This window comes from Vigna unguiculata, chromosome 3, assembly GCF_004118075.2.
Source record: "Vigna unguiculata cultivar IT97K-499-35 chromosome 3, ASM411807v1, whole genome shotgun sequence".
NCBI classification, from domain to species: domain Eukaryota; kingdom Viridiplantae; phylum Streptophyta; class Magnoliopsida; order Fabales; family Fabaceae; genus Vigna; species Vigna unguiculata.
Window position 1 is genome coordinate 64,661,327 of NC_040281.1, and position 25,623 is coordinate 64,686,949.

At 31.6% G+C, this 25,623-nt stretch overlaps 5 protein-coding genes and 1 non-coding gene across 7 annotated transcripts; 4 read left to right on the forward strand and 2 right to left on the reverse strand.

Moving 5' to 3' along the window:
- The first annotated feature begins 646 nt into the window (after positions 1-646).
- LOC114179916 (putative pectate lyase 2) lies at positions 647-2,066 on the forward strand. Its single transcript, XM_028066420.1, has 3 exons — positions 647-1,418; positions 1,525-1,628; positions 1,709-2,066. The coding sequence occupies exons 1-3, from the start codon at positions 702-704 to the stop codon at positions 2,064-2,066; spliced, it is 1,179 nt and encodes a 392-aa protein (XP_027922221.1). The 5' UTR covers positions 647-701.
- A 42-nt stretch (positions 2,067-2,108) lies between these two features.
- Positions 2,109-3,660, reverse strand: LOC114179461 (wall-associated receptor kinase 2-like). 2 transcript variants are annotated; one of them, XM_028065809.1, is made up of 3 exons: positions 2,781-3,660; positions 2,529-2,573; positions 2,109-2,431 (listed from the first exon to the last, which is right to left on the reverse strand). In XM_028065809.1, the coding sequence occupies exons 1-3, from the start codon at positions 3,589-3,591 to the stop codon at positions 2,304-2,306; spliced, it is 984 nt and encodes a 327-aa protein (XP_027921610.1). In that variant the 5' UTR covers positions 3,592-3,660; the 3' UTR covers positions 2,109-2,303. The 2 variants fall into 2 exon arrangements, with proteins under 2 accessions (XP_027921610.1, XP_027921611.1); XM_028065810.1 differs by lacking the exon at positions 2,529-2,573.
- A 2,851-nt stretch (positions 3,661-6,511) lies between these two features.
- On the forward strand, positions 6,512-11,837 carry LOC114178140 (aspartic proteinase-like). Its single transcript, XM_028063871.1, has 14 exons — positions 6,512-6,756; positions 7,342-7,716; positions 7,829-7,889; positions 8,359-8,453; positions 8,566-8,678; positions 8,889-9,057; positions 9,126-9,165; positions 9,260-9,324; positions 9,558-9,671; positions 9,801-9,865; positions 9,979-10,135; positions 10,214-10,333; positions 11,348-11,436; positions 11,561-11,837. The coding sequence occupies exons 2-14, from the start codon at positions 7,348-7,350 to the stop codon at positions 11,643-11,645; spliced, it is 1,542 nt and encodes a 513-aa protein (XP_027919672.1). The 5' UTR covers positions 6,512-6,756; positions 7,342-7,347; the 3' UTR covers positions 11,646-11,837.
- Positions 11,838-14,931: 3,094 nt separating this feature from the next.
- LOC114180028 lies at positions 14,932-15,044 on the forward strand. The gene has a single exon (XR_003603605.1). It is a non-coding gene; the product is annotated as a U5 spliceosomal RNA (small nuclear RNA).
- Positions 15,045-17,441: 2,397 nt separating this feature from the next.
- Positions 17,442-18,848, forward strand: LOC114178854 (S-type anion channel SLAH4-like). Its single transcript, XM_028064976.1, has 2 exons — positions 17,442-18,378; positions 18,472-18,848. Exons 1-2 carry the CDS (start codon positions 17,524-17,526, stop codon positions 18,718-18,720), a joined length of 1,104 nt encoding a protein of 367 aa, XP_027920777.1. The 5' UTR covers positions 17,442-17,523; the 3' UTR covers positions 18,721-18,848.
- A 3,606-nt stretch (positions 18,849-22,454) lies between these two features.
- LOC114177259 (probable F-box protein At4g22030) lies at positions 22,455-23,964 on the reverse strand. Its single transcript, XM_028062533.1, has one exon. The coding sequence runs from the start codon at positions 23,890-23,892 to the stop codon at positions 22,618-22,620; it is 1,275 nt and encodes a 424-aa protein (XP_027918334.1). The 5' UTR covers positions 23,893-23,964; the 3' UTR covers positions 22,455-22,617.
- Between the last annotated feature and the right edge of the window lie 1,659 nt (positions 23,965-25,623).

Genomic DNA, 25,623 nt, shown 5'->3' on the forward strand with positions numbered 1-25,623 from the left:
TTACAATTTTTTGAACTATTTTAGTTGACAATAATGTTTAGTTTATAAATTGACATATAAATTGGTCATTTTTCAAAATTTACTACGACTTTATAAATTAGATACTTCATTGAAAAGTATTAAGTATTGATAACTTATTCTAAAGTATTGAACATATATATGTGTCAGACACAGATACATTATCCAAATTGAAATACGATACATAATAAATTTTAGATTATTATCCTATCATGTAAACTATATTATAGAGATAATTTTATTATAATCATTCTAAAAAAATGTAACCATAAGAAGATTTATTTATTTTTTATTGGAGTTATACAAAGTTCTCTAATGAATTAGAACATTGAAGAGATAGCATACCAGCTTTTGACATATTTGTCTTCTCAATATGGTAAGGAAATCGTAATGATGTTTCTGAAATATTTGATAAATAAATTATCTTTGTGAGGAGCATTGAACTTCCGAGTCCGTTGAAGCATTACATTGTAATGCTATTCATACATGAAATGAAAAATGTATCATAACAAGATTATAATTAGCAAGTCAACCAAGCCAAGCTTGTGCAGCCACAATTTTGTTATCTAAACCAAAAAATGCATTTCTAAGACAAACTCATAAATTGTGTGCATAACCTTCTCCCCACCTATTAAATCACCTCATTCCATTCCATTCTGTGAAATTGTTGCATTCGCAAAACCATGGCTACGTCAACTACACCCCTCCTACTTTCATGCTTCATGCTACACCTTGCTTCAACCATTGTCATTGCTCATTCAACAGAGAACAACTACTACTACAACAACACTCCCTCAAAGTATATTCCTAAGAAACCATTGCTCAACGTGATAGACTCTTGCTGGAGGGCCAAGCCAAATTGGAGCTCAAATCGCCAAGCTTTGGCTGATTGTGCAGTTGGCTTTGGCAAAGACGCCACAGGAGGCAAATACGGTGCAATATACCGTGTCTCCGATCCCTCCGATGACCCTGCAAACCCAAAACCAGGCACACTCCGTTATGGTGCAATCCAAAATGAGCCACTCTGGATCATCTTTGACAAAAACATGGTCATTACACTAAAAAACGAGCTTATTATGAGTAGCAACAAGACCATCGATGGAAGAGGAGCGAGAGTGGAGATTGCTGATGGACCCTGCATTACAATATCAAATGTTAGCCATGTTATCATACATGGCATTAGCATCCATGATTGCGAACCGGCCAAGCCTGGCATTAGCACTCCGAACCATGTTGGCCATCGTTTAGGCTCAGATGGAGATGCCATCAGCATAATTGATTCCACCAATGTTTGGATTGATCACTGTTTTCTGGCTCGTTCCACCGATGGCTTAATCGATGTTATTCGTGCCTCAACCGCCATTACCATCTCCAACAATTACTTTACTCAGCACGACAAAGTAAGTTGAACAAAACAGCTACTTCTTCCTTTTTTGTCTGATGCCTTATACCAGATTCTTGTTCATGTGCATGCAATAATATAATTACTGATAAACGTACCTGCAGGTTATGTTGCTAGGACACAGTGACCAATTCACAAAGGATAAAATAATGAAAGTGACAATAGCCTTCAACCAGTTTGCTAGTGGCCTAACTGAGAGGATGCCAAGGTGAGATTGATTTTTGTATGGATTGAATTTGCATATTCTATGAAAATAATAAACACTTATTCGCGTGGATGAAAATGCAGGGTGAGATTTGGTTATGCTCATGTGGTGAACAACAAATATGATGAGTGGCAAATGTATGCTATTGGCGGCAGTGCTAACCCAACCATTTTAAGTGAAGGGAATTTTTATGTAGCACCGAATGACCCAAATGCAAAACAGGTTACCAAGAGGGAAGTGAAGGAGAACTGGAAAAGTTGGAAATGGAGGTCTTCCAAGGACTTGTTTTTCAATGATGCTTATTTTGTACCCTCTGGATTTGGAAGCTGTGCTCCAAATTACTCACCAACTCAATCTTTTGTTGCTGCTCCAGCATACATGGTGCCTGCAATAACTCTCAATGCAGGCCCCATGTATTGTACTGTTGGGAGAGCATGTTAGTATGGTTTAGAACTGTGTCAAATAAAAAAATTATGACTTGGAATATTATTCAATGAACTCGATATCGTTTTCTTTCAATGAAGTTGATATAAAATACAACCCAACATCATATAAAGATGCCAGCAAAAAAGGCCTATGTAATGTTGTATAAATAAGTAGCCTTAATAGCTAAGGGGAAAAAAGTAACAAAAGGAAGAGACAGTCCTTGATTATGCAGTTCACGTTATTTGGTTCTGTTTAGAAAAGCCTATTCTCGTTGCTTTGAACTCCACATGTTACTGGTGCTTTAGCTCTCACTTTCTTCAAGTACCAAATACCAGCTCCAACTCCAAATACCCCTGCAGCCGAAACAGCTGCAGCAGTCCCTGCAGACAACATTCGAACACACATATCCACAAACATGAGCCCAATTTTCCACTTCAAAAACTATATTATTCCATTAACTTTATTTATTTTAATCACCTGCAATCACATTAACCCTTTTACTATGACGTGCAGCATCATAATCTGCCAAGTCAAACAATAACCAGTCAATTTTACTTTTTCAGCTAATCTCAAAATGCAAACCTTCTTAATGGTGACTGAAGTAAACAAACAGTTTATGTAGTATGAAAATCTTATGATAAACTTCTCGATTTCTACAAGAATTTCTGATCACACCGAGAGTGGATAGAAAATAAACTTCAAGAAATGATCATTGTTAAACATACATACCTTTACAATGAGAAGTGGAGTTTCCTTGTTTGCATAGGCACATGAAACCCTGTGTCTCAGTGTCAAATCCGCAAGTTCCACCTCCTTTGGAAGGATCCTGGCACTGAAGGCAGCGTGTAGTTACAGGGATATCAAAATCAATTCTGATTCCATATTCAGGAATTTGATCATAAGGCTGAGGAGCCCCAACGTTTCTCCAATGAACACTTGTATAACTAGTACAATACTTGAGCATGAGCCTCAAAGACTCAGTTGCTCTCGGAGAATAAGAGCAGCAAGAACTTCCACTCATAGCGAAGGAACACCCCGGCATGTGCCTGCAAAGGTAGCTGCCACTGTCACAGGAAGAATCACAGCGTTCAGGAAAACGCTCGCAGAAGATTGTCTTTGGCTTAACGATGACGTGATCCTCACTGCAATTGAAGAAGAGGTACTCGTTCTGAGGGGAAAGCTTGAAGCGTGTGCTGGTGTCCAAACTGAAAGGCCTTGTGGGGCGATAGTTTTCACCATCTTCACAGTTCCACATGAATGGATCAGTGACCAGAATGTGCGGATCAGCATAGCTAACGTTGTGAACAAGGTATCTCCCAGAAGGGGTTCTGACTTCGAGCTTTTCCGACTCGGAACACACCAGAATGTATCTGTAGTAGGGGCTTCCACACCCGTCGTCAATGCCAAAAGGGTATTCGATGGGAATGTGGCCACAAGAAGTTCTGCATGTGGTGGATTGAGACCTTGTGAGGGTGAACAATGAGTGAAGGAGTAGTAGTAATAACATCGGTTTTTGGTTGAAGGTAAGACGCGAACCCATCACAGACTATGTATGCAGCACCAACAACTTGATGGTTTCTGAACCAAAAGTGCTCAGGTCAAGAAATTTACATCGAATTAGTACAGAATAATATCTGCAACTGTTGCTTTACACAGTCTCCTCCTTTTGCTTTTTTTCACTTTTGGTATCTTTAAATGTTAATTCCTGTCCTCTTATCATTACTTCTTTTGCTGCGCATTCTGCATCCCAAGCCGCGCGTAGGGGGAAATAAGAAGAATTCAAATATGAATAAGAAGTAATACAAAAATATAAATGAGGGAGATGATATATAAAGAGAAAGAATAAAACAATTTATTATTTTAAGATTTTGGAGTTATTAGATTTTTTAATTTTGTTTAATACATTTTATTATTACGTAAAATTCATCTAACAAATTAATTTTATAATTAACTAAGTTCATTCCTAGGTGTTGGGTTCATATGTCTATTTTCATATAGGTTATTGTGGTTATATATATATATATATATATATATATATATATGACATTAGTCTTACACATATAAAGCATTTGACACTATCTTTTAATTTCAAAACCTTAAGACAATGATGTTATGAGTCTTTACATTTATATAGTATTTTACTTTCCAACAATCTTTCCTCAGGAGTGAGTTTTTTTTTTCTTTTTTTTCATATGGTATATTTGTCCTCAGGTGTCTTATGACCCCTTTTGATTTTACTGTCAGTTACTCTAAAGGATTCTGATACCACTGTTAGGTTATGTTTCATATGATTTGGTATGAGTTATAAGATTATAGAGATTGAGTATATATATATATATATATATATATATATATATATATATATATATATATATATATGACAATATTTTTATACATATAAGCCATTGACACCACTTTTTAATCTCAAAACTTTAAGACAATAATATTATAGGTCTTTATTCTTATATAATATTTCACTTTGTTTTTTCTAACTAATATAAAACTTTGACTAACACTTTAAACTATTTCTAATAGTTCTTTTATAAAAGTGGGTGGCTTTGACCCATTTATTACAAAAATTGGTCAATTTACTAATTAATTATAATAGTATGGTCAGTTTACTAATGATTTGACTAGTTTTTGTACAAAATTGGGTCGCTTTGATTTATTTATTACAAAGATAGATTAGTTTACTAATTAATTACATTGCAGATTTAAAATATCAAAATTTTTATAAAATTTTATTTAAAATATTTTTAATTAAATTTTATTATTGTAAATTTTATAATAAAATGTAATAATAAAATATAAAATATTAAGTTTTAAAATATCAAAATTTTAATAATTTTTTTATTTAAAATGTTTTTAATCAAATTATTAAAAATTTATTTTTAAAAGATATAAAATTTTAGAATTTATATAAAAGTTAAAAATAAATAAAAATAAGTCAAATCATTAATAAACTAAACTGACTCTGTCATATAATTAATTAATAAACTGATCTAAGAAGTCAAAATGACTCACTTTTATAAGAAATCCATTTCAAACACTAAAATATGTTGTCGCCATTTTTGTTTTCAAAGCACCAGCGTTACATGTCAATGGAGATGAGAATTCCTAGTAGACACAGCTGTTTATCTTTCAAGTCGTGACTGCAATTAAAAAAATGCAAACAGGTTATACCTTCCTATATCACTATCATTTTTCTTTACTGATAATTTGTTATGAGATGATAATATTAAACATTTTTAATACTGTCAGTCAATACTTAAATTAGTTTATAATTTATAATATTTTTTTTATTTTCTTCATTTTAGGATAAACCAAATTTAGATTTATTAAATATAGTTACGCAGTTTTTTTTTTTTTTACAAAAGTTAGTTATTTACAAATACTTTATATTATTTTGTTTGAAATTTATTTTTTAAAATCACCTGATATAAAATTAGTTAGGGTACTGATTCAAAATTCAGTAATTTAATATATAGTAGTTGAATAAGGTTGAATTGATATTAATACAATTATTATAATTACTATAAAATAAATAAAATGACATTAAAAATATATTATAATAATTTTTTAATGTTAAAAAATAAAATTAATATTTATTCATAAATAGTAACTTTATATATGAATTAGAAATAAAAAATATTTGTAGTTTTATTGTTGTGAGGGAGTCGTTTACAAACTCACTTACGTATGTCTCATGACAAATTAAAAAGGTATACCATGTTGAACACACCTAGCGAAAAGTAATATTGTTATTTTCATCCCCTTCGATTTATGCTATGTAGCGTTTGTTGACCTTGACTTAACTCACCTAAAGAAAAGTACGATATAAATAAAATATCAATTTTCGTAAAAATGTGATTTTTTTTACAATTATCTTCAAGTGAATATTTTGTCTGTAGTAAAAGAACTAAGCAAAATCGTAGAAAATTACAATTTGTTTCTAAAATTAAGCCTAAAGTATTTTAATAATAGTTGAAGATCTCTCGTTTAAATTAGATATGAGGTCTGATTGTTGTGTATTAATTATAACTTAAATACCTTTAAATTTGAATGCTTATACTTTTAAGTTAGTTAATAGATTTGACCAACTACTACAACTAACTCTTGTATAATATCTACGGAAGCTATTTACCCTAGTAAATGCATAGAAGTAATTAATGAGTAAGACAAGGAAAGCACTGATTTTTTTGCCGTCTTTTATTTAATATTAAAATACACTAATATTTATATATCAATTTTTTAATATATTTTAAAATATTAAAATTAGTATCTGAGACAAATATCTGAGGGCACAAAATCTAAGCAGAAAATCTAAATTCAGAAAAAAAGGTGTGACGTGCTGAAAAAGCCACGTATTCCAAACCCAAACCACCACGTATCTGCATGCATAGATAAATATAGAAAATTGGTTCTTTTTCTTCATTAATTGCGGTTACCAAACCCTCTCTGGGTCAGGATCTAGGGTCAGGATCGTGTGGAAATGGAGGGTAGGGATTGAAAGATTGCACCGCCTTGTTTGATTTTGCGTTCTCATTGGGCGAAAAGAAAGGAATAAAGAGTGGGTAAGGTCAGAAAATAGGCAAGGAAGGTGTGTGTGAGAGAAATAGACACTCTCCACTGAACTGCTTATAACTCATTCTCTTTCCCTCATTTCTCTTCTTTTCTCTCCTGCGATCTCTTCTCCATATAATCGGTAATCCCATTCCTCCATTCTCATTCTTCTTCTCTGTCTTTTTCGATTAACTCTTTCATCTCATTTTACAATGATCTTGCGTTTCTTCTCGTTTTAACACGCTGGTGTCACTGTCCTTTCATCGCTTTTCGTTTCACCTAATTATTTATTGTTTAATTCTGCTTTCATGCGCAGTTTGTCTCCGGTGGAAACTGTGCTTTATTATTATAGTAATCGCTTTTCGTATTCTGTTTATACCAGGCGAATTCAAACAATTTTCTATTGCTCTCCTTCTTTTTGCGGATAACAGAACAAATAAAAAAACTATTATCTAGGTTTCATCGGAAAAATTCACGCTTGTCCGGATTTCAGTCTTTTTTTTTCTTTTTTTAATTTTTTGTATTTGTTTATATATCACATTTTTTAGGTTTTTTTTCATCGTTTTTATTGGTCGACAGTTGACACAATATTTTGAAATTCATCTTCTTTTTTATTTATTTATTCTTTCTTATTTTTTATTTGTTGTCAATTATATTATTTTAAGCATCTTCAATTTTGAGTATTTTCGTGGTAACAATTCTTATTAAGCTTAATTTGGTTGAATAGGAGAATATGGGGAACAACAAGAATGTGATCTCGTTGTGCTTGTTTGTGACAACCCTGTTGTTTTCTGCTGTGTCTTGTGCACCCAATGATGGGCTGCGTAGGATTGGGCTCAAGAAGATTAAATTGGACCCTAACAACAGGCTTGCTGCTCGAATTGGGTCCAACGATGATTCTTTCCGGGCTTCTATTAGAAAGTTTCATCTTCAAAACAACTTTGCTGGCACTGGGGAAACCGATATTGTTGCCTTAAAGAATTACTTGGATGCTCAGTATTATGGTGAAATATCCATTGGAACATCTCCTCAGAAGTTCACTGTCATTTTCGACACAGGCAGCTCTAATTTGTGGGTGCCATCATCCAGATGCACCTTTTCGGTAATTTTTTTGCGTTACACGCTAATGTCTAATTTGCCACTTATGAATATCTAGCAGATTTAATTGCTATCATTCATCGTATTTATTCATGTAATTTTGCATTTCGGTGCAGCTTGCATGCTACTTCCATGCTAAGTACAGGTCCGGCAGATCAAGTACTTACAGGAGAAATGGTTTGTCTTCCTCGTCATTTCTAATAACGCTTTCAAGTTAACTTTGTTCTTTTAGTCCGGTGGTTGAGCTAAAACTGTTTGTGGAAGTTCCCTCGTTTCATAAATTTAAAAACTGAAGATTTGAAAATTGAGTAGCTGGCAAATACTCTTTCGTTTTTCAGAGTAGTTTGAATCCTTGTATTTTTTCAATCTCTGTATTATGCCAATAGGAACAAACATATATTCTACGAAACGATAGAGATGAAGTTTGAAATTTTGCCATCTAGCATATGGTTAGGGCCTTAATGGTAATAGAACATTCGGATGTCTGTAGGTTCTGACATTGCAATTTGGTTTGTGGAATATATCTGTTTGTTACCTGTGTTTATATGTTCCTCTGTTTTGGCCCACTTGTTGTTTTGCTCATGTAGAAAGGATGCTGGGATGATGTCTTTCTCTATAACACAATACTTTTCTCGCTGTTGTTTAGGAACTGCTGCTGCTATTCAATATGGTACCGGAGCAATTGCTGGTTTCTTTAGCTATGACAATGTTAGAGTTGGTGACATAGTTGTAAAGAACCAGGTAAGGGCTGTATTGCTGATCATCAATGTTTATTTTAATTGAGTAGGGTATAAGATGACTTCTCATAATATATTGATTAGTAATTAATAGAATGCCTTTTTATTCCCACCAGGAATTTATCGAAGCAACTAGGGAGCCAGGTGTTGTATTTTTGGCAGCCAAGTTTGATGGCATACTGGGACTTGGATTTCAAGAGATATCTGTTGGAAATGCTGTTCCAGTGTGGTATTTTTTATGACTTAAATTTTATTCATTATTTTGTTAGAAGTTGATTGAATCAGCCTCTTGCAAAGGCAAGTTAAGGCTGCTTATTTGACACAGACCTAGTTGGTCCAACTCTTCCTATAGTGAGAGCCTTATACTAGGCGGCCCTTTTTATTATTATTCAAAGTTTAGTGAATCACCTTGTGTTTATCTTATCTTATTACCTGTCAGGTACAACATGGTTGAACAAGGTCTTATTAAGGAACCAGTATTTTCATTTTGGTTAAACCGCAAAACAGAGGAAGAGGAAGGGGGTGAGCTTGTTTTTGGAGGTGTTGACCCTGCTCACTATAAGGGAGAGCACACTTATGTGCCTGTGACCAGAAAAGGATATTGGCAGGTTATTATTTTCTTTGTACTTAATGTTTTCGTTACCTTTCTCTTTGTTAATTTTCTTTTCTTTTTCAGTTTGATATGGGAGATGTACTTATTGGTGGTAAACCCACTGGTACGTTTAGATAATGTGTTCTTCGTGTGGTGTATACTTTGCATTGGTTATAGTTTCAATTTATTTTGACTAAGCTGATGTAATTGTCATTCAGGATATTGTGCTGGTGGGTGTGCAGCCATTGCAGACTCAGGGACTTCGTTATTGGCTGGTCCAACGGTATGAACAAATGCTAGATATAGATTGACTAATATTTGTTTAGTTTCAATTTAAAATTCTTACAGCACTCATGAGATATTCCTCTGTCGGTTCATGACCTATTTCAACAATTATGGGGATTTTAGACATTCATAATTCTCATTGCACTGTTTATATTGTCATACGCAAAAAGGTCTACTAAAGGCTTCGCAATAGCTTGTTTCTGTGAACCCTTATTGCTTTTGTTACTGTAGGCTATAATAACTATGATAAACCATGCAATTGGAGCATCTGGAGTTATGAGCCAAGAATGCAAGACCGTCGTTGCAGAGTATGGTCAAACAATATTGAATTTGCTTTTGGCTGAAGTGAGTACCATTTGTAATTTGTTCTTGCCATATTTTTTTTATTAGCTTGCCCTTTGTCACGAATGGCTATTTGAAAGATCTTATATTCTTTTAAAAGTTTTCTTATGTTTTTTTCTTTACATACTTTAGACACAGCCGAAGAAGATCTGTTCTCAAATTGGATTGTGCACCTTTGATGGGACTCGTGGTGTTGAGTAAGTCCTGAAAACATTCTTGCTCCTTTGAGTCTTTTGCAATTTTTTATTTAAATACTTTAATATTTTAACACATGATTTCCATTTTATTATTTGTTCATCCCCCACCCCAGTATGGGCATAGAGAGCGTTGTGGATGAGAATGCAAGAAAATCATCTGGTGGTCTTCATGATGCTGGTTGTTCTGCGTGTGAGATGGCGGTTGTTTGGGTGCAGAACCAGCTCAGCCGAAATCAGACACAGGATCAGATACTAAGCTACGTCAATCAAGTGAGTCGGTTCTCTTAATTTTGCTATTCAAGCATCTTTCCGCACCTCTTGATTCATAGGTTCATGACGATGTTGCAGCTTTGCGATAAAATGCCAAGCCCGATGGGAGAATCTTCTGTTGGCTGCGGGGATATCTCTTCATTACCTGTAGTGTCCTTTACTATTGGTGGAAGAACTTTTGACCTTCGCCCAGAGGAGGTAAGATTTCCTCAGGCTAAAACCTGATTGGTTGCTTTAATTTTTTTTTATGACTGATCACTTAACCGAATTTTATTTAATGAAAACAAGATAAATTCAGAACGTTAGGAGTTAAGAGTAATAGGAGACACCATTTTATAGAAAAATAAAATTAAGAACAGAATTCAAGCTAAACCTTGTTACATCAGCTCAATTGCAATTTCATAACTTTACGTAAAGAAATATTGATGCCTTGTTTTCCATAGAGTAATGTTAGACTAACAATTATTTACTAGTCAAATGGTTTATCAGAATGGGATTATGTGATTCTTCTTCTGTCATCTAACACCAACATATGGGTAGTAAGTACATTTGTCCGAAGCACATTTGGCATCAATCTCTTCCTCCAATAAATTGACATTTACTACGAGTAAACACCTAATTTGATCCACCAGTATACATGTGAAATCAATCTGATCCTCCAAAGAATTGACATCAACTTTAGTCTCCCAATATATATAATCCACATCAGGTAGGAAGTTAGGGGAGCTCCATTAATTGTAAACAGCGTTAATCTATAGCTTTTTTGTAATAAAATTTTACGGTAATTTAATCCCTAAACTCAAATCTCCATTGATGTTATTCCCATGATCTTCATATAGAAGGAATATATTATGTGGCGCCCACACATAAACTCATTAACTAAATCTTCTGGCCGCAGGATTTCCTCTTTTTTTTTTTTTTTTTTAATTTGTTGATTGAATGACTAATAATTTCACATCGACAAGTATAAGGTTAACATCAGAGCAAAAAGAAAAAAAGTTGTACTCTTGGATTAGTTGATATATGAAGTTGTTTCTAACCTCCGGTCATCTAGGGAACGATTTGGAAAAAGAAAAAAAAGGTTAACAGGAATAAAACTTACACGTAAGGATCGGTCTATACCGTGCTCATAATTTGATGTGGGGGGAGTTGCATAAATTTTTTGCACGAATATTCTCGTGTCCTCATTCAGTTTCTATTTGGTTTATTCAGTACATACTCAAAGTGGGTGAAGGCCCTGTGGCTCAGTGCATTAGTGGCTTTACTGCTATAGATATTGCACCTCCTCGTGGCCCTCTCTGGTACGCAAAATTTCTTCAACTAGCGCCATGACATTTACCTCTTATTTTTTTTATTCTCTGTTGTCTTTTTGGATTGTAATTCGTCTGATTTGATTCTCACTCAATGGGATCTACGTTAATGCAGGATCCTTGGGGACGTCTTCATGGGGCCATATCATACAGTATTTGATTTTGGTAATCAAAGAGTGGGATTTGCTGAAGCAGCGTAAAGTGATTATCAGAATATGGCGATCCTTGCTCTATTTAATGGACCTAAACTTCTGGCTTGTACGTGTTTATATGAATGTTATATACTTTGGATGTTTCATAATGTAGCTTAACATATGTATCTGTGGCATAAGCCCATAGCACGCTCCGAACTGTGACTATGCATGTTTAGTTGAATATTTTAGTTCTCATGATCCCTCCTTAGTTCTCTCTAAAATAACAAAGCAAGGCTCATCTAAAACAAAGACAAAATGGGAATGTTATGTAGATAAAGCAGAAAACGGAGCAGTCAGCTTTAAAATTAGGTATTTAAATTAGGTATGTAATCCTATCCAAGTATCTTTAGAACTCTGGAACTTTAGTTGCAACTAATCAATTCATGTAAATTTAATAATGAGTAATGTCTTGATCCTAACTTAAAGATGATTTTCCAGATATCTTGATAAAGATATAGACAACTACAACTACAAATAGTGATGATGATCCTGTTGAGAAACCAATTGTGTCAAACCTTTTAACAGCCAAAATCTAAAGATATCATCAGAAGATAATACAGGATCAAAATTCACCTCTGATCTCATCATATTTTAAGATTGAAGGCATTTAAATATACCATCGTTGTGTTAACCTATATATATATAGTTGATTAGAGAAACTTGTCACTTAAATTAATATTTTATAATTTATGTAATATCATAAAGATTTGGATTTAAAATTAATGATATATAGATTTTTTGTTAATGTTTCTTGTCTCAATATTTACGGATATCTGATTTGAAATTTAAGTTTAAAATTTTACCTTTTAATGCTCATTTTTTTCTTATAATTTTTGTTAATTTCCTATTTTTAGTGGGAATATTTCTACAATCCACTTGAGTACATTATATTTTCTAGTTTTAGTTTTTTACGTCGTAGATAAAAAATAACTTTCAGGTTTTGTTTGGTTTGATAGTAAATAAGGATCGGAAAATTAGTTTTACAATTGATTTTAAATGTAGCGATACGTAAAAATTGGTTTCATGTATGATTTTAAAGGTGGTTGTCTGACATGAACAACGGAAATAAAGAGAATAAAAGCAAAATTTGTCATCAGCCATGGCAGCACTGAGGTAGTTGTCGCTGACGCTAGTTTCACCATCTTCACCCACCGTTGCACTAATGGCCTTCATGTCACGTCTCGGACTCCTGCTTTAACGTGATCGACACTGCATTCATCGTCGTCAACCATTGTCTCTATCTTCTGCTTCCTTTGCTTCTTTTGATTTCAATTTGAGAATAATTATTTAAAAATAAAAATAATAATTACTTGAAAAATTCTTTATAGTTATAAAAATATTTACTCAATTCAAATACAAATCATGATAATATGAATAAGAATGGTCAGACATAGTTCAAGTTAGGTTACGATGAGATTATGTCAAACTAGTTAAGATAAATTTAGGTTACACAAAGTTAGGTTGAATCTAATTTAGGTCAAGTTAGTTTAAGTCTTGGGATCATGTCATGCGGGTTGAGATAAGTTCAACCCAAGTCAACTAGATCCAAGTTAAGTAGTTCAGATCATGCCAAGTCATATTGTACTTTGTCGCGTTGATTTGAGTATCACCCATTTGGATTAAGTAATCTTAGGTTGGATTAAGTTAAGTTGGAATGACAAAGGCTTAGTCTAGGTTGGATTCACATCTATCAAGTACACGCGTTAAGTTGTAACCAAATTATGATAGATCAAGTTGAATTAGGCCGAAGTCATGAAAAGTTATTAGGATAAGTCCAAATTAATTTAGGCCAATTTAGGTCCAAGTAAGTTAGATTGGGCCAAATCCAAACAAGTATGGATTGTATTAGTGATTTTGATTAAATATATTTATTTGACTTATAAGGTAAATGTAAGAGACTTATTATGCAAATACAAATGATGGTTAGTGACTAATTAATTTTAAACACTTAAAATCATATAAAAAGAAATAGATTAAATATCTCGAGTAAAATATAGATTTTTTCTAATCATAAAGGACAACTATTTACCAATGATTTTTTTTATTCTACTCATATAGCTTGATAGTAATTATTGTTTTATGGGAGCAATTTTGGCTTATTTTGGTTATTGGGTTTCATCTTTAAGAGAAGAAACATCTAGCAATGGCGAGCTTAACTTTAACTAGCTGTTTTTTCTGAAAATTTGTATGCCTCTGAATTGTGAACCTTAAACTAGTTTTACCCTTAAAAAAACTCAATCAAGTTTCACAATATGTAAATAATGTCTTTCCAACCTAAATGGTGGTGTTGAAGATGTAGGGCGTCATTTTTTTATTTCCATTACGAGTGGTGTATAATGTGTTATTTCTGTACATAGCACATACAAGAAGTTATGTTACAGCACTCAGTTCTCACTTTAGATCATATGTTGTAGCTTTCTTGAAGATTTCCCAACAACTGCATCAAGATTAGTTGGATTGGAGAAAATGTACAAAAGAATCACAGCACAAAATGTATCATTATCTATATCCCATTTAAGATGACTAGAAAAGAATTGACCTTATGGAACGAAGTAAATACAAATATCTGGTCAAGCACGGTTAAATCCCACATTGATTAATAAATAAAAAAATATATGAAAATTTCATATATATATATATATATATATATATATATATATATATATATATATATATATATATATATATATATATATATATATATATATATAACACTAGTTTTACACGTATATAAATTATTTGATACAATTTTTATTCCAAAATCTTAAGACAATGATGTTATAGAACTTTATTCTTATATAGTGTTTAATTTTGTCTATTTTATCCAATGTAAAATTTTGATTTATACTTGAACTATTTCCAACGATATATATATATATATATATATATATATATATTATATATATATATATATATATATATATATATATATATATATATATATATATATATATATATATATATATATATATATATATATATATATATATATGTATGTATGTATATAACACTAATTTTACACGTATATAAATTATTTGATACAATTTTTATTCCAAAATCTTAAGACAATGATGTTATAGAACTTTATTTTTAGTGTTTAATTTTGTCTATTTTATCCAATATAAAATTTTGATTTATACTTGAACTATTTCTAACGATATATATATATATATATATATATATATATATATATATATATATATATATATATATATATATATATATATATATATATATATATATATATATATATATATATATATATATAAAAACTCTCGTTAGAAACTGTTCGTAGTGACGTTGTATGTTCAAAGCGAATTATACTTTCGCCTTTTATTAAAGAATACGGTGAGCGCACAACATGAGTGACGTACCTATATTTTTGAAGGGTTCCATATGGAACGTCCTACAATCAAGCGTAAGATTTATAGTTAATCACTATTAACATTAGATTTATAGTTAATTTATTTATTTAAGGTATAATGATTGTGTTCTATATGTCTGATTCGATAATATATTATATATTATATATAATATATATTAGTATTATTATAAATAAAAATTTATCTGAGTTATTGTAAATTATAATTTTTAATACAAATATTATTTTTTATGTAAATTATGCATATTTAATAGTATTTTAATGATAAGAAAACACCTGAAAATCGGAGTATAGTGTGTAAGATATCAAATTACATTGTGTTGCTTTAAGTGACAAACGACATACAAAAATTTTAATGTTACTGGACTAATGTTATGAATTGTTATGTGAATTATGTGCTTCAATATCAATCGATGGGAAGTTAGTGTAAGTTAAAAATGTATTCTATATATCTACATATTCATGTTCTGTCAAACACATCAAACCTTTTCAAAGCACATGTATTTGGATGTTTTTGATATGACTATTTTATTTTGGCTGCTTTCTTATCGTCCACCGTCTTTCATTAAATTTAAACCAAAATTATTGCTTTTAAACTTTAATTATTTTTAAATTACCTGGATATTTAATGACAATTTAATATATATTTTTGAATTAACCTTCATTTATATAATCTGAAAACACTTACAAATATTTTGGTTAATGATCGGAATATAACAGATCTATTCTATTTTTAAACCCATTGAGTTTTAATTTTAGTCCTTTCCTTGAGTTGTAATTAAACTTTTCAAGTACCCTCTTGGGAACATGAAAGGGTCACATTCATTTTTTGAAGACAAGTATTGGAATCCAGTGGTGAGTAAAGTAGCAGCAAAAAGATTTTGTATGTATAAACTTTTTGGCAATTTATTGAAAGGGAAACAGAAAGATAACAAAGGCACATTTGTTTTATAGATTTAGTCAAATCCCCACTAATGGTTGGGTTGGGTTACATATTTTATCCCTTGCAAGATGGCTAGTTGGTTCCCACTATCCATCTTGCTATTCATTCATTATAATTTGTAAAGATCCTCTTTAACTCATGAATCATTTAAATACTATTTAAACACCAAATTGCTGTAATTTTTCTTATGTCTTTCTTACTCTTTGCCACTAAAGTAAAGTGAATTGTAATTAATCAATCACTTCAAATTACCACTAATTAACACACTCATGGACTGCACCTAAAAGTTACAGGCAGATTTGAACATATTATGTAATTAGAATTAATGAAAAGGGGGTTATTATGCAAAGATAGAAGGCCAAAATGCTTGATAATGTGCACATAATGTAAGTGAAATGTGATTAGGAATTTGAAATGTTATGCTCTATGGTTAGGATAAGAAGCTAGCTTTCTCCACTACCCCTACTATTTCCATCAAAGTTATTTATAAAAAAAAATTAAAAAAAAATGTACCTTTCAGTAACTTTATGCTGAAAACTAATTACAAAATGAAAGCTTTTATAAACTCATGACCAACATAACTTTTTATTTTCTGACATAATAACTACAGTAAGATTAAATTTAAAACTTGGAATCTGGGGTGTTGTAAAAGTAAGACTCTTTAAAACGAAGTGAGCATTTATTAGTTAAAGTATGCCTTAACGACCCACTTAATTTGAATGCATACATATATCACGACCTTCCTTAGTTTTTTCTCATTAAAATATTAATGTATCTTATTACCTAATATATACCTAATACAGCCACTCCAAAATTGGAAACTCGTCAACTTAGCACTAAGTATGTGTAAAGTGGGTTTTGAGAAAATTTTTCTTTTTCTTCCACCGAAAAACTTATATTTATTTTTGTTTTTAACATTTCACAAAATGTAACATTTATGTTTAATTTCTGTTTTTTTTAATCGGATAATGATACTAATCTGAATATTTATAAACATACTGTTATAAAAAATAAAATTTATAAAAAAATATTATTAAAATTATAATATTGAAATAATATCGAGATTTTATATTGACTATTGATAAGTTAAGTTTATAGTATATAAATAATTGCAAACGCGTTGATTTTGTAAAATTAAATTAGATTTAAAATTTTAATATCGTCAAAATTAAGTTAGAAATTCTATCTTAACCAAATTTATTATTTACTAAATCTATTTTGCTATCCCTTAACAATATATATATATATATATATATATATTTATATATATTCTTTCTTCTTTTTTATCTCAAATAATAAAAAAAATTATTAAAATATAAATTTTGAAATAAAATAGTAAATAAATTATAAATACTTTAATATTTAGAAAAAGACAAGTAGGAGAAAATGAAAGGTAACTACTTATCCATACCAATTAATTTATAAAATTGGATATTTGTCCTCATCAGGTTCAGACATTATGCATTGATGAGGGTTTAGTTCCGATCCTTCCACTATATAATCCCTGGAGCTGGAAGTGCGTGAGACATGTTACATTCCAAAATCAGTGGCATAGCAATATGAAGGGTGAAACTGAGATCAATGAAGCAGTTGATGCAATCGAAGGTGGTTCCATGAACAATACAAACAACGAGATCACCAAGCCATCACATTCACGGTTACCAATCTTGACCAAGATCCATGTTGGTTACTTTTTCATATGCCTTTCGTTCGGTGCACAAGCTTTGCTGTGGAAGAGTCTGAGTAAACACAACAAGGACTCGTACTCTCTCTGGCACGGATTCAATTTCATGCCATCCTTTGCATTTCTACTACTTTGGTGCGTCGCACTGTTCATTGCCACAACTTTATCTTTACTTTATGTCCTCAAGTGCATCTTTCACTTTGATATGGTGAAAGAGGAGTTCTCACACTATATTGGAGTGAACTGCATGTACGCTCCTTGGATCTCTTGGCTTCTCATGCTTCAATCTGCACCCATGATTCTTCATACAACTCCCTGTTACCGAGCTCTTTGTCTGGCTTTTTCCTTTATGATATTGGTCATTGATGTTAAACTTTATGGACAATGGTTCACAACTAAAAGGAGGTTTCTCTCGATTGTGGCAAACCCTACTAGCCAGGTTTCGGTTATAGGGAACTTGGTGTCTGCTCGAGTTATTGCAGAAATTGGTTGGAAAGAGAGTGCAGTGGTAATGTTCTCAATTGGATCGGTATTCTATTTGGTTATATTCATAACTCTATATCAGCGTCAGAAAAGTGGAAACCAGTTTCCCACAGTGCTAAGACCAGCTTACTTCTTGTTTTTCGCTGCACCAAGCATGGCAAGTTTAGCCTGGAAATCCATCTTGGGTGCTTTTGTCACCCCATCAAAGATGCTCCTCTTTCTGTCCTTTTTCCTTTTTATGTCTCAGGTTCTTTTCTGATATTCCAATCTTTTATATATCTTTGTTTGTTTTAATCTGTTTGATGGTAATGAAGGAGTCAAGGTTTGTTGTTGAATGCAGGCTTGCAGACCAGCCATGTTCAAGAAATCGATAAAGAGGTTGAACGTGACATGGTGGCTGTATTCATTCCCTTTAACCTTCCTTGGTCTGGCTTGTGGGGAATATGCTGAAGATGTGAAAAGTGGAATGGCCCCTTGGTTAATGCTGGTTATATGTATGGTCTCTGTGCTGGTTTTCATTGCTTTGATGATCGTCACTGTACTCAGAATTGAGATGCTACTCAACAAAAGTGCTCCCTTTATAAGTTGAGAGGTTGAAAATATGATGTTTTACTGTAGGCACTGCTCTCTCTTTTGTTTGGTTAAAAAGAAGGAATATGAAAGAATATGTGTAAAGGGAAACAAAAACAGATGAATAAAATTCAAAGTTATCTCCTATAATTCAAAGTCCTATTCTAAAAAATCTCATATTTTCTCTACAAATTTTATTTTGAAAAGTTTCTGTAAGAAATATTTATACATTTTATTATAAAAGAATATTTGTAAGAAATTATTGTTTATAGAAAATACTAACGAATTTTATAAATTTATAAAAAATAATTATTTATAAAATAATTACCTACCAATTAAAATATAAAAAAATAATATTTTTTTAAACTTTTTTAACACATTTATAAGAAAACTACGAAATATTGAAAATTTTAATAGTAATGAGAAATATAAAAAAAAGTAAACAAGAAAAATAGAAACTCTACAAACAAAATATGACCGTGATTAAAAATTATAATTATAATTTTGGGTTGTATTTTACTATAAAATATTATTTTTTTTTTCAAATTAATGTTTTTAAGAAAAATGTGTGAACAAAGGATATTAACCGTTGAGTTTATATATATTTTTTTCATATATGGGTTATATTCATAGTCACATATAAAATCTTTGACACCACTTTAACCTCATAACCTTAAAATAATGGATGGTGTTATGTATCTTTAGTTTAGCTTTCTCTTTTTTATCCAATGTGAGACTTTTAACTCACATTTGATTATTCCAAACACTAACATCATTTAAGTGATGACAATTTAAATGAGAAGAATATTTATTTTAGATTTGTAGAGAGACATTAGAATTTTGGTTCAACTTTGCAGTACATCTTGTATTTTTAAAATTTATCTTTAATTTTTAATATATTTAGAACATTGAAAATGTTATATACAGAGAATACCTTATTTGAAATTATGTTAGTAATGTTTATTTTACACACTTTTAAAATGTCTTTTATCACAAAATGGTCATTCCAATGGAATTTGATCATTCTATTGTAAAAATGTGTTTAACATTGTTTTGAATGATTCATTCCACGACATTTTTAAGTTCCTTGCTTATTATTTAGATTTGGCTAGAAATTTTAATATATTTTGGATAACATTTTGTACAAGGATTCAAAAGAAATATTTTTTCAATCAAATATACTTGTGGGGTGTAGTAAGAAAAACTGAGAAGTGTAGGAAGAAAATCCGAAAACGTTCTACATTTGTAGGAAAAAATTATTACATACTGTGAAAGGGAGAGCTGATCTCTAAACTTAGAGGTTTTGTGATGTGGTGGAAAATGACAATTGATCGCATTATAAAACAATAAAAAAATAGTTTACTTGAACATTATAATGAAGAAGTGACAAATTACTTGTATTTATACATGTAACAGTGGATATGATATATTAGCCAATATCCAAAAATTTTAAAACTGCAATGAAATAATAACAAAAAAAGAAAGGAAATAAACGAATACTATAATATGATTTTTCATGAAAGTTAAAATAGACATATTACCACGATTCTTGGTATGTCGTTCATCATCGTTAAAAGTATGAGAAAAACGATGACAGATAAGATAATTGTCGTCCATTTACATAAAAACCACAACGCTTTAAAATTCTTCGTTAAAAAATTTCTAAAGATAATAAAGAAATATAATTTTTCAAAACCATAACAGTTATAATGCATTAATATTAAAAAAATATTCTAAAAATCATGACTATTAAGATCATAATTATGTTTCATTTGTTATATAACGATGATTGTAGTAGAAACTATCGTTATATTTAATGTTTTTTTAATAGAAATATTTACAATTTTGATTTAACATAAAACCTTTTAGAAATTTTCACACAATAGACAGTTCATAAACGTTCAAAGATTCAGAGACATAAAAAGAAAATTCAAAATATTAAAAGATCTAAAAATTGTTAAAAATAACTAACTAATATATATAAAAGTATTATAAACTAATTCTAAGTAACATCTAAATAGAAAATACTTTATATTGATCGTAAGTTATTATATATAATTATAATATTTAAATATATAATCATTTAAAATTTATTTATTAAATATAATAACAATGATATTTTTACTCAATGATAAAAGCAATCATTGATCTGAAGCAAAGGATTAAAGATTTTGTTGTATTTATTCAATGATCATAACAATGTTGGGTCATTCATCCATGACAATTCCCTCCGTCCGACATGAAACTGATTTTGTGACGAGTTGTCTGAGCTACGAAACAGTTCTCCCTAACACTAAACCTTTCTTCATTTTCAACACTTATCCATCTTCTATCTCTTTCACTACACTTGCCAATCACCCATTCTCCACAAATGTAGATGCGATGCCAAACTCATGTTCATGTTCACGTAGGTCGATGAATATACACTAAAAAAACTCTTATTAGTGATTAATTTTAAGGGTAAAAAATATTTAGTCATTATAGAAATTAATTTAAATACTAATTTATAAATTAAAAATTATTGGTAAAAATATTTTTTAAATTGATTTCTAAATTAGTTATTACAATGAATTGATTTCTAAATGGTTCTCTAACATTAACATTAGTTATCAACCAAGGTTTTTATCTATCAAAAAAATTAGTTTCCAAATTTGTGCCATTTGTAACAAAATTAGATATAAATTTAGAGATTAAATTTTTTTAATAACTAAAATCTTGGTAATTAATGTTAGTAATCAATTCACTATAATCAATTTAGAGATCAATTTAAAAACTAATTTATTTATCAATAACTTTTAATTTATAAATTAATCATTATAATAATTAATTTTTTTTGTTATTAAAATTAATTATAAATAAGAGATTTTTTTTTTATAATAATGAGATACGAAGTATTTATTCATAACCGCTATCCAAAACAAAGGGAAGGGTCAAATGAAAAGAAGGACATTGATGGCTGTCCAATTTCATTGACTTGGTCTGTTTAAGACTTTCAGCCACTGGCATACCCAGTTAGGCTATCATGATAACATGGGACTAATCATAATTTTATCATACATTAAAGCAACTGTTATAATTTTCTTGATAATTATATATACTATTGATTTTTATTTCAGGCATTGGCTTTAACATATTCAATTTTCAATACAACGGGCATGACTATTCTAAAAGTTCATAATTTTTTTCAAAAAAAACACAAATGTCTTTTGAAATTGTGGTGGTAGGTGACCTTCAACACTGAAAAATCATTAATGAAGAATTTTGTTATTTTCTTTTACATGATGTTCCTATAGTTCATTTTTTTTTTCAAAGAATATAACATAACACCTATATATTGGTAATGAAAAAGCCTTGATCATGTTATGGAAAATGAATGAAGATCTCATCGGGCTATTCAAGTCTGCTGTGATATTCATGTATTTGTTGGAAATTTAAGTATAAGTCTAAGTCTTATATAAAGTAAAATTGAGAAAGTTGAAAATCATATAAGGATCAAGACTTATAAATTCATTGTCTTAAGATTTTGGATCAAGAGTGATGTGAATCCCTTATATTTAATCTTGTTGGTGTTAAATTTTTCGGGCAATCCTCTCTCTTGAAAGAACGAAAAGAACGAAAAGAACGAACTGTATGTATACTGTTTTGTATACCGTACGTGCTATCCATTCATGCGTTACATAGTTTGAAATTGAATTCCTTAAGCGCATGCATAACAATATATCTGCCATCTAATTGAGTTATAAGACAAGGAAATGTGAGAATTAAAGTTCGATTGTCGAGTGTCAATTACATGAAGGTACTTACAAATATATCTACAGATTCTCAACGAATAATGTGTAAGCAATGTCAGAGGACTGTACAAAAGAATAAAGAATCAAAGAATAAAGGTATCTTTTGAGATGAAATGAAATCCCAATTAGAAGAGCTTGCTGGCGAATTCATCTACGGCTATACCTTCCATGCCACAGGAAGCAGATTTTGAGGCAAGGCGTCTCAACTCCGAAACGCTTCTTCCCAACTTGATTGCCACCTTCATTTCAAATACCTCACCGTTTTCTCTTTTCTCACTGTCTTTCTCTTCAAGCGTCTCCCTAATCGTCTCTTCCAAAAGTGTGAAGAATCCACCACAGTTTCTGTACATTTCGAAGACCATGCCCACTTGGCCACCGTGCTCAAATGCATTAACCGCTGAAGCCAAGGAGCCAGCGAGGAGAGGCACTAATGCAGCCAATGAGCCATTCCCCAGAAACGAAGACCCCACTGCTGCTATCCCACTCAGTAAAGGCCCCGCAATTGCAAGACTCTTGCTCACCTTCAACGCTATGTTTCCAAGCCTCTCATAATCCTCACTGTCTTTCTTCTTTATCACTTTCATCACTTCCCTCAACTCCTTTTCAAGCTCTTCACTCCATCCATTGTTAGACCTTTTGCTCTCTTGTGTTCTACTTTTTCTCCGGGACTGAGATGAAGGCCACCAGACCGCAGGTTCATATTTTGCAGGAAACTTGTCAAGCATGGCTCCCAACAAGGGAAGTGGGTAAGCTCTGTCGAGTGCCAACACCTTCTCCATTGAACTCTTCACATCTTTCTCTGTGGGATTTCCAATTGCGATTAGGGTTTGGATCTGGGTATGAAGCTGTTTAAACAACCTTGTAGCGTTGCGCTGCTCCTCGGCGAGTTGTGAGGGCTGAATTTTGTTCATGATGAGTGACATTCCAGTGACCGCGGAAAACAAGAGAGTGGATGATAGTTTCAAGGCCAAAAGCGGTGCCCCGGCGTCAGCAGTGGTGGCTGCAGCAACACCAGCCATGGCTGTGGCAGTGAGAGTGATGATGTTGACGGAGTTAAGAAGAAGAGTATTCCAGTTGTTTCTTTGTTCGCCGATGTTTGCGTGCATTTGAATTCTGTCAGCGACTTCCTCCAGAATTGCGTAGAGTTGAACAGTGGGGTTATTCGATTTGTTGGTGGGACTGAATAAATCTTGATATATGTGTGTGGTAACGACATTCTTCTCTAATGGAATATTGTGTTTGGACCCATTAATTTGATGAATGCGCAGTGTTGTTGATGGTAGTTTTGGGACGGAATAAGAGGGTGGTGGAGGGTTAGGGAGATGGAGAGAAGCGTTGATTGTTGTTAGAGAAGAAGAAGAAGACGAAGAGAGTAAAGGTGCGGTTTGTAAAGAAGCCATGGGATGTGTGTGTTGATGAGATTGAGTTTGAGATGGGAAGAGGTTGGAAATGTTGGAGATGAGAGTGAGAATGAGAATGAGAGATAGGTGTAGGGTTGGCGTGTATATATATAGAGGGAGTGAGAGAGAGACATATTCAAAGGAAGAAGTCACGTATAAGGAAAACGTTGACCAAAATAAGGGACAAAACGGCATAAGATTAGACTTGGCCTTGGTGTGATGGCGGACTCTTTCAGCCTCAGATTTTGGTGAGTTCGAAATTTCAACATCTTAACCTTCAATGCCAGACGCATTAAAGCCACCAACAACGCCATCAATGTTAGAATGTCAAATCAAACAATATGTTATATTTAATTCACTTGGTCGCAAGTCAATTTATTTGTAATTTTTAATTAATCTTTCTCAACTGTTAGTTGCAAGTGTCTCTAATTAAATTTTTATTGTCTTGATCAGGAACCGTGGGAAAATAAAAGGTACTGCATAAGCAACTCAATTAACTGTGTTTTAATTGTAATTTTTATAGGGTAGTGTTTCTCTCTGGTCATATCTTCACGCCTAAGTGTGAGGATCTGAAAGCTCATATTGATTTACTACGGATTGAATTAAAAATGAGTTAGTCCAATTCAACTTATGATGAGTTAGAAATTTTACAATCGAGTTCAATCTATTAAGGGTTGTTGGGTTAAGTGAATTAGTTTTATTTGTTATTTAAATTCAAATTAAGAATTTTTAAAATTTAGGTGGGTTGGTGGGTCAATTCACATAACCCGACTAAAACTCGTATAATCCATGGGTTAAATGAGTTGAATCCGTTTTGATTCGTAGTCAGTAAAAAAAAAAATTTTCCAATCCTGTCCGGCTCGAATTTGTAGTGAGTCAGGTTAGCTCCCAGATTTCGACTCACTTTGACATATCTATTCATGCATAGTATTTTGGAGAGTTGAGAAAACTTTCTATATATTGAACTGATCATATTGTTGAGAGATAATGAAAATTATTTTTATGAAATAAAAAATTCTTAACAATGAAATAAAAATTAAAGAACAAAGAGAATAAAGAAGATATGTTTTTATATATTTATTAAGGCTTAAATACCTTTTTGGTCCTCATTTTCGTAGTATTTGTTGCGGATGGTCCTCATTTTTCCTCATTTTGACAGAATGTTTAAAATAGTCCTCATTTTTACCGAATGTTTAAAATGGTCCTCATTTTCGCAATTCGTGTTTTATTTGGTCTTTTTCTGTAACGCCGTTTAAATCATTAACGGAACATTGTACAGGTGGAACAGTTTGTATTAGGATGTGTTACGTGTACTGTACAGGTGTGGTAATTAGATATTTGGGGATAAATAAATGAGCTAGAGTTTTGGTAAGGAATGTCTGGACAGTTGGTGAGTGTTGGCAATCTTGTTCCTCCATTCTCAATTGGTATTGCTACAATCTTCTTCTTCCTGCAATCCCATTATATAGGTATGTTACAGTCTCAATCTTCTTCCTTTACCTCTGGTTATAATAGTTGGAGACAACCGTGTTGTATCACTTCGTGCACTGTTGATGGTTCAACGAGAAATGGATTAACCCCGATTTGTAGTTGCAGAGAGATGACAGCTTTGAGGATGACAATAACTCCAAAGAATATTGGTAGAAAATTTTGGGTACAATCTGTTTTTATTTTGTGTTAATAATAATTGGTTTTAATTTTTGGTTTGAAAAGGATGTCATTATCATGACA